Raw genomic sequence first — 8316 nt, 5'->3', positions numbered from 1 at the left:
AACAAACTTCTGTGGCTGCAGCGCAGAGCACCTCGGGGCAGTTGTGGGGGTGTGGTTCCCTTCTACAAGGGGGTGGACATTGTGCCTGACACTTCTATAAAACACCTTTAAAGGAGAAATGGGGTGGATTTTTTTTCCCTAATTCAGCAAAGCTTAGAATATAAATGTAAATTTTCCTTCTCTACCCCTCTGCTAGTATTTTAGGTTAAATAAAATTGTGGGGTGAGTGCTCCTGTAAGACTCAGCAGCTGCACAGAAGATAAAGCTGAAAGGGAAGTACCTGGCTGGAGACTTGAGCTAGGGGTGCAGCACATGCTCTCCAGTATAAAAGAGATCGCTCGATACTGCAAAGGATAATAAAAGCAGCTGGGGCAGTTTCAGGATAGGGCTAGTTCTTTAAGTGTTCGCTGGAGATGTAGACAATTCTTCCCCCCTAGTAAAAGAAAGAACCTTGGAGATGAGCATACACAGAAAAAGTGAAGTCACTTGCATGTATAAACTATGTTTTCTTTAGTGGTGTGTTACTGTACAGCAGTCGGGAGCAGGGAAACAAACTTGGTTTCAGTACAAGGCCACGGTTGTAACTATATCCTGAAGTTACAAGAGCAAAACTGCATTGTCAGAAGCTTTCTTGATCATAAATGGATTCCCAGCAGCAAAGGAAATGCTTAATTTCATTCAATATCCACCAATTCCACTTCAAAGAAAAGTTTTGCATTTGGTGGAATCCTGTTCAAACATGTTAAGGAAGCTTAAAAAACCCCTCCAAGCCAAGACCCCACCCCAGCAGACGAATCGGTGTTAAGTGACTCGCCACCTGCTCTCCCATTCCTCCTGTGGCAGTTTTGTATTTCACTGGCCCATTTTAACATCTTGGATTTAGTGCAAAACCACAGCTGCTGCCTAATGTGAGCTGTCGGGAGGCAGTTGGTACCAGTTCTGTGGATACACCTGCCTCTCATCCTTCCCACTCCTCTGAGGTGAGCAGCTGCGTCTGTCTTACCTGAACTGCCTCCATTTCTGGGACACAGTCACTGCTCTCCCTCTGGGAGGAGGATGGGCTGTCCTGCTGCACTACAGAGGGAAGAAGAATGTCTGGACAGTGCTTTAAATTACCATGACATAGGAGTCCAGTGAGAGAGAACAATCCTCCCTCCTGAAGCACAAGTCAAAAAGAAACAGAACTGCCTAAGGTGCTCTGCAGGGTCACCGCTCAATCCCATATTCTGGCTGTATCCCGGAACTGGTTCTCGCCAAGGTTTAACTGCTGTCCCCGCAGTCACCCCTCCTCCCACCACACTGCTGAGCATCCCTGTTGGTGCTGCGAGAATAAGCGCTTGGAAGCAGCCAGAATAAAAATGCAGGCAGAAAGTAGCAAGTTCTCCACCGCAGTACTCCCTGCAGTTCTTTTTTCTTCAAGACAAATGGGCAATTGCATCTATCCGCTAAGTTCACATAATTTTTCTATGCTGTTAATGTTCTAAGCCTGCTGTAAGTAACCAGTGAGCGCTCCCCCCTGCTATACCCCTGCCCATAAAGCACTTTGTTCCCCCCAGCACTTCCAGTTACTGAATGAGCAAGTGGCTGTGGAAGGATACTTGGCATCCGGCTGCCCTTTCTTGCCGTATGCCCACTCAGGTTCAATTTCCAGTTGAGCCTTCTCTCCTTTACTCATTGTCAAGAGAGCTTCATCCCACTAAAAAAAAAAAACACACACACCCACAAAAAAAACCAAACTGAACTCAAACAAGGAAAGAACACATCAGCCTAACCAGCACCTCAAAAAATGTACATTTCATACGCTGTTCCCATTTGCTCCTGTGATGCTGGTGTAATACCACATCACCCTCCAGCGGGCTTGCCCCCCCCCCCCCCAGCGGGTGCTGTGATGTAGCTTCAGATCCCTTTTCTTTGTGGAAACACTCCCCCTTGGCCAATGTTCCCTGCTCCCACGTTAGCCTGGACTGTGCTTCACAGTGCAGATCGTGCTTTGATGTTGTGATGATACTCAGGAACCAATAAAGTACCGTGCTTGTTTCTAAGTATTCAGTCTCAGAACACATTTCACAGCGGACCACCGCACACACGCTACCAGGAGGTTTCTCTCTCTGCCCCGTGTCTCCCCACCATTCTGCAGTACCAACGGACTAGTGTTTGTTTAAGGCTAATGCCCGAGGGCTAATTTTATTTCAGTGCTTGTCCCTCTTCAAGACCCTCTCGTGTGGCCCAAAGCCAGTATTCGTTTAGCACCGTATCAACATTCCACAAAGAACAGCTGCTGCTCTGTCCTGTAGCTGCTTAAGGAAGCTACCTGGCACCCACACAAGCGCAGCAGCGCTGCGCCAAGAGACTAAAGAAAAACCCAGGCAACTGCTGCTTCTGCAGTACTGGCCACAAGCCCAGGGATGCTTTCCCCATCCCATTCCCAACCCCATCACTGCTGAAGGCCTTTCTCCTGCACAGCAGCAGCATGGTAGATTATGCTGGGTGGGGTTTGTTTTGATTTTTAAAGTCAGGTAAGCGTAAGATCCTTCTTGCATTCCTACTTTGCGCAGCTGGCCACCAATTTCAGCACTGGCTCAGCAGCAGTGAGGTAAGAGTTAAGCACCTCGTTGGCTTTGCACACAAGCTGTATCTCCCAGGCACACCAAGTTCACAGCAGGGTCTGACTTCCAAGACGTAAGCTAACAGATGGGCGTGCAGAATCATTCTTCTACCTAGCGCTCTTAGTCCACCTAGATACTCCCCTGGCACAGCTTCTACCTGTGCTGCTTCAGCACTCGGCACTGGACACAGCAGAAGAGTTAACAGCATCAAAACTGCAACTTGGTTCAGTGCACAGCAGCACTGGGAATTTGGAGTTTCAGCATCCCGCTCAGAGTTAACAGATGAACCGATCTACACACCAAGAGGCACCAAGGCCAATACAAAAAAGCTGAAGAGAGAAAACAATCTTCTGACAGACTAAAGCACAGAGTGCATACTATGAGCGACGGAGCTCCAGGAACCCGATAACCTTGTCTACTGTGCAAAGCACTAGACAGACAGGCGCAAGAGGCTGCACCTGTCCCAAGGAACACGTAGTTGTTACACTGTTTTCCACACTTAATGAGAGGAATTACACTGCAGATGGATTCACGCATCCATAGAGAATAATTATTACATCCACAGGATGTAAATGCTTTCAACTTGCCTTTTTACTGCCACCAGAATAAAACCAGCAGCTCAAAATTTGCACCCCAGTCATAAATCTGGCGGAACGAAAACTCTTTTCGGATTCTGAGGGAGTAATTAATGGTTTACTTACACCTCTGATTACTTTTCCTACGCCAACTTTGAAACTTAAAGGTTTTGCTGCTTTTTTCTTCTTTGAACCTGAAAGACAGTTTGATGTTCATTTGCTTTAACATGACACCAGCTCATACCACACTTCCATCTACAGTTACTATTATGATCATGCTCTATATAAGTATCTTTTCTTATATTATTTTTAGCCCTCTATCAGATTTTTAGGGGAAAATTTAGTGCTGTACACTGAAAATGTTGTGAAATGTTGCACCAAGAGCTAAAGTGGATCAGCATCTTTCAGACACTGATGCAGTGGACCTCAAAGACTTATTTCTGAATTACTAAAATTGACAGTACAAGTTGTAAACACATTAGCAAAGTGAAAATAGTTAACACAGAATGCACATCATACAACAAGTACAACGACTCACAGACAGTATTCCAGTGACAGCCCTGCTGTTCCTCTCAATGTCAGGCATCACTACTGGAAAAGCATTTCTAGCACTACAGAATTTCATACACCCAAATTCTCTGATTGAGAAACTGTCACAAAAATAGCAGCAGACTTCTCCACAGTGGATGTGGTACCCCAGACTATTTCACATCACTCTCATTCCAGTGCCTCCATGTTTAAGGTTTTATTACAGACGTACACCAAGAGGTGTCCATCTAGAGAAGCTAACTACACTGTTGGTGCTCAACTTCCATAGATAAGGGAAGCTTCCAGAGCGGGAACCATCCTTTCTCCAAAGCAATTTCAGCACAGATTAAATCCCCTCATTTCACATTATCTATGGCCCGGAGAATGCTGAACGTGAGGTCTGGCAAGACGCAGCAGTGTCACTTGACACCAGCCAGTCCTAAAATACTGCATTACCTCACGGAAAATCAGGTTTCCAGAGCAGGCTGCAGGGACACCCTCAGTCAGCTCAACCAGACGATGGCAAAAGCAGTTTGTCAGGACTCCCGCCATGCATACCTTCCAGAAGCAAATGCCTTCCCAAGGCTGCTTAATGAGTCCAGCTAATTTCCCCTACGTGCATTTGCAACAAGATGCCAAACGTATATACATGACCTTACTTGTTTGAATATTGGTATCGAAGACAGTTCCATCCTGTAGCTTTCCCGTATACCAGCAATGAACGGTGTCTCCTTTCTTCGGAAAGTTGGTTTTATCACCCTTCTTTAAAATTGACTTTGTATACTTTGGTGGCCCCTAAGTTTTTAAAAACAGAGTTATGAGTGCTGCACGAACTAGCCTCAGCCCAGCTACATTTGAGATCCAACAACCACTTAGTTCAAGGCACCAAATGAGCGCGCTAGCGGACAGCACGTTCACGTGTTATTGCAGGGCTGCAATACTTGGGGAAAATGTAGCCGCGTCGCAGCTTTCAGCGCAGGCTGAAGCTTTGGGGGATGCATTAGTGACGGGCCCTGCGCACGCTACAGACGCCGCGCGAGGTGCGGGCGCGGTACCAGCACCGGCCCACGGCTGTCACAGGCTTCTGAAGACGCGACCGGCCAGCAGCGCGAGGCCGGGGTGCCACCGACCTCCTCCACGGCCTCCTCGGGCTTCGCCGCCGCCTTCCCTTTGGCCTCCTCCGCCTTAGCGGGCTTCGCCTTCTCCGCCGCCTTGTCCGCGCCGTCCGTGCCCTTGAACCGCTGCGGGGAGGAGGAGGGGCGGCCGTCAATGGCGGCCCGATCCCGGCCCCCACCCCGCGACCCCCGGCCCCGCACCTGCGTGTGGAAAAGCTGCGTGTAGGCCGCGATGAGCTGCTCCTTATTCGCCGTCTTCGCCACGTTCTTCACCTGCCCCAGCAGCTTGTACTCCGCCAGGAACTGCAAGACACGCCGGTGAGCGGCGGCGGGACCCCCGCCACCCCCACCCCCCCCCCGAGCCAGCCCTTCCCGCCCGCACCGCCTGCGCTGCGTGCTCCTGGAGGAACTTGATGATATCCTTCTTGGGCAGCGCCTCGCTCCGCAGCTCCTCAGCCGTCCAGGGCTGTGCCGGAGCCGCCGCCGCCGCCGCCATTTTCCCGCCCGCCGCCGCCTCCCCCTCACGCACCGCCCAGCCTTCCCGTCGGCCCCGCGGGAGCCGCCGCACGGGACGAGGGGTGGGACGGGGATCGGCACCGCCCCAAAGCCGCGGCTCCCGCGGGGCTTTCAAGCGGCGGCGGCGGCGCTGGGACAAAATGGAGGGCGGTGCGGGGCGGCGGGCGGTGCCGCAGGGCGGGCGGGAGCGGCGCGGCGCGGCGGCGCCCTGAGGGGGGATGAGCGGCGGGCGGCAGCGCACTTTGCCTCAGCTTTGGCGGGCGGCGGGCGGGGAGGCGCCGGAGGGGGCGAGGAAGATGGAGGAGGCGGCAGAGGAAGAAGAAGCAGACGACGACCTGCTGTTGGCGGCAGCCGCGGCGGCGGCGGAGGGCCCGAGCCCGGCTGAGGGCTCCTGCGCGGCGGCGGCGGGCCCGGCACAGGGCTTCTGCGCGGCGTTGGGATCCATTTGGATCTACCCCACGAACTACCCGGTGCGCGACTACCAGGTGCGCATGGCCCGCGCCGCCCTGCTGGGCAACACGCTGGTCTGCCTGCCCACCGGGCTGGGCAAAACCTTCGTAGCCGCCGTCGTCATGTACAACTTCTACCGCTGGTTCCCCGGCGGCAAGGTGCTCTTCCTCGCCCCCACCAAGCCGCTGGTGGCTCAGCAGATGGAGGCCTGCGTCCGCGTCATGGGCATCCCGGCCCGGCACATGGCCGAGATGACAGGTAGGGCCGGGAGCCGCCGGCACCGCGGGGCTTGGCTTGGAGGCGAGGACAAGCGAGGTGTAACGCTACAGTGTGCGTGTGGGGGGGGAGGGGGGGAAGGGCGGAAAAAGGCCGGTTTTAGGACAAGAAGGTTTTTAAGGCGTTAACTCCAGCTTCTGTAATCGCTGCAACCCCAGGTCACCACCGTCAGGGTGGCGGCGTTCTGGGCTCCCCTGCCCAGCCGCGGGGCTCACGGCGCTGCTGATCTCTGCACAGAGAGCTCCCTGCCTGTGAAACTTAACACTAAGAATAATGGCTTTTTTTTCTTCTTCTTTCTTTAAATATGCAAACCCTGCGAACTGCAGTTTATTGCTTACTGCAGTAGTAGCCTTAATGACTGAATCCCTAACTTGTTTTTAAGTGTGGGTGCCTAGGCGGTGGCTTGAGCTTTCTGGCCTTATTTTACACGGTTCTGGATTTAGTGTTTTAATGCAAAAAAAAAAATAAAAATCTTCCTAGCCATTGCATTGACTTTTTTTTTTTTTTTCCTGAAAATGGGACAGGCGTCAAGGTGTGCGCTAGTTTAAAAGGCACTTATTTGCCAAAGCTGGTATGTGCCTGCCAGCCCCGTCGGCCTCCTGCTGTCACTGCCAGGTCAGCTTGTTCTCAGCAGAACCGTTTGCTAATGTTACTTCTTTAATTTCCAGGGGGAACCCAAGCTCTCAGTCGGAGAGAACTGTGGACTACCAAGAGAGTCTTTTTCCTTACGCCTCAAATAATGGTCAATGATCTTTCTCGTGGGACATGTCCTGCCGTAGAGATTAAATGTTTAGTTATTGATGAAGCCCACAAAGCCCTTGGAAACCACGCCTACTGTCAGGTAATGCTGGATTCACCCCACTCTTGTCTCAAGATTACAAAAAACCTCCCCCAGAATCACTCAACGGGGTCTTAATAAAGTGTCACTGTCATCACTGCTGGAGGAAGGTTCTCCATTAGGTCCTTAGCTTTGTTTGAAACAGATCAAACAGTCCTCTGTGTCGTCAGTGCCTTGTTTTTAAGTAATACCTGTATTAGAACTTCGTAAGGTGAGGTGAGAGTTTTTCTACTGTATGAATAAAATTGCAATTTTTGTTATAACTGATGTTTTTGACTGGAGCAATCTAACAAAAAAGAAAGTCACTATGCTGTTTTTCAGACATATTTGTATTTGCAGGTGTACTCCGGTGTGTTTGTGCTATGTTGGAATAGCTCCTCAGTGGGGGAAGGCATTTTTCGGTTTTTTTTTCCCAAGAAAAAATGTGTGCTTTTTTGGTAAAGTTCTTTATTTTAGAAATTCTGAATTCATTTTAATTTTTAAAATAGGGGTTTGTATTGGTTAGCAAAGACTTTGTTGCATACTGTGACTTAATCTCATAGTAATAGGTGACCTAATAGAAAGTTAGTTTTATATACTGGAGAAATTAAATATATGTGGAGTTATGTATAGTTGCTTACTAGGCCTCTTTAAAGGAAAGTGGGTGTTCTTTGGTGTTTGTCTGGCTTGGCATGCTGGAAAAGAGGCAGTAGCTTGGCAAGTTAAAACAGTGTATGTTGGTTTGCCAGTGTCGCAGTTTTCTTTTATCATTTATCAGAACTATATCCACTTTGTTTTCAAAGGACTTCAGTTTATGCATTACTTTATTTCAAAATTCTGTATAAAAATATTTTCTTAAAATATTTTGCTATTAGCGAATCACCCAGTAACACAGAGCCAAGACTTGCATTCATTAGCTTTTGCGTCAGCTATAGCTGAGAGAAATCTCTTCTGTCACCCCTTGTCCATCCCCAGGGCTGTGAAATTGGCACGCTTTGTTCTCTGGTTTGGCTGTGCCTCTGGGTGATTTTCAGTAGAGCTATCAGCACAAATGGAATTCCTCTTTAGTCTCTGTTCGCTTATTCTCTGCGCATTGCAAAGTGGGTCAGAAGTTCACTGACAGCTGGCAGAGTTCAACTCTGGGAGAATGAAGTAGGGAGGCAATTTGGTTGTTGCCTGAATGTTCAGCAGCAGTTGCGCTTGTCCCAGTTTTGGTCTTGGAGAGGGGTTGCGAACATGGGAAGTCTAAGGAATATTCAGCCATTTTCCCAATTGCTAATGCAACATTTTCAAGTAAGACTCGACTGAATGCTGGTTGGCATGGTGGTTATCATCTAATCTCTGTTCAGACTTCATGGGACTAATCATCCATGATTTACTTTTTCTGGGGGGGGGGGATGGTTCTTTAAACTTACTCTTTCCCAGCTTGCTTG

The 8316-nt window shown here is 49.8% G+C and overlaps 2 protein-coding genes across 6 annotated transcripts in view; one reads left to right on the top strand and one right to left on the bottom strand.

The window, feature by feature from the left end:
- Positions 1-486: 486 nt before the first annotated feature.
- Positions 487-5368, bottom strand: FKBP3 (FKBP prolyl isomerase 3). The gene is made up of 7 exons (XM_055804901.1): positions 5207-5368; positions 5026-5127; positions 4840-4950; positions 4369-4504; positions 3308-3375; positions 1599-1696; positions 487-729 (listed from the first exon to the last, which is right to left on the bottom strand). Exons 1-7 carry the CDS (start codon positions 5318-5320, stop codon positions 675-677), a joined length of 684 nt encoding a protein of 227 aa, XP_055660876.1. The 5' UTR covers positions 5321-5368; the 3' UTR covers positions 487-674.
- A 60-nt stretch (positions 5369-5428) lies between these two features.
- FANCM (FA complementation group M) overlaps positions 5429-8316 on the top strand; it is a 544761-nt gene continuing 541873 nt past the window's right edge. For all 5 annotated transcript variants that reach the window (XR_008747335.1, XM_055804735.1, XM_055804743.1 and 2 more), the window contains exons 1-2: positions 5429-6048; positions 6735-6907. Coding sequence is in view for 4 of the 5 variants with exons in the window: in XM_055804735.1 (XP_055660710.1) it covers positions 5559-6048; positions 6735-6907 (663 nt within the window). In the remaining variant the exon portion in view is untranslated. The remainder of the gene's footprint in view (positions 6049-6734; positions 6908-8316) is intronic.

This window comes from Falco peregrinus, chromosome 1 (assembly GCF_023634155.1).
Source record: "Falco peregrinus isolate bFalPer1 chromosome 1, bFalPer1.pri, whole genome shotgun sequence".
Classification (NCBI taxonomy): Eukaryota; Metazoa; Chordata; class Aves; order Falconiformes; family Falconidae; genus Falco; species Falco peregrinus.
This window is presented reverse-complemented; position numbering and strand designations above follow the sequence as displayed.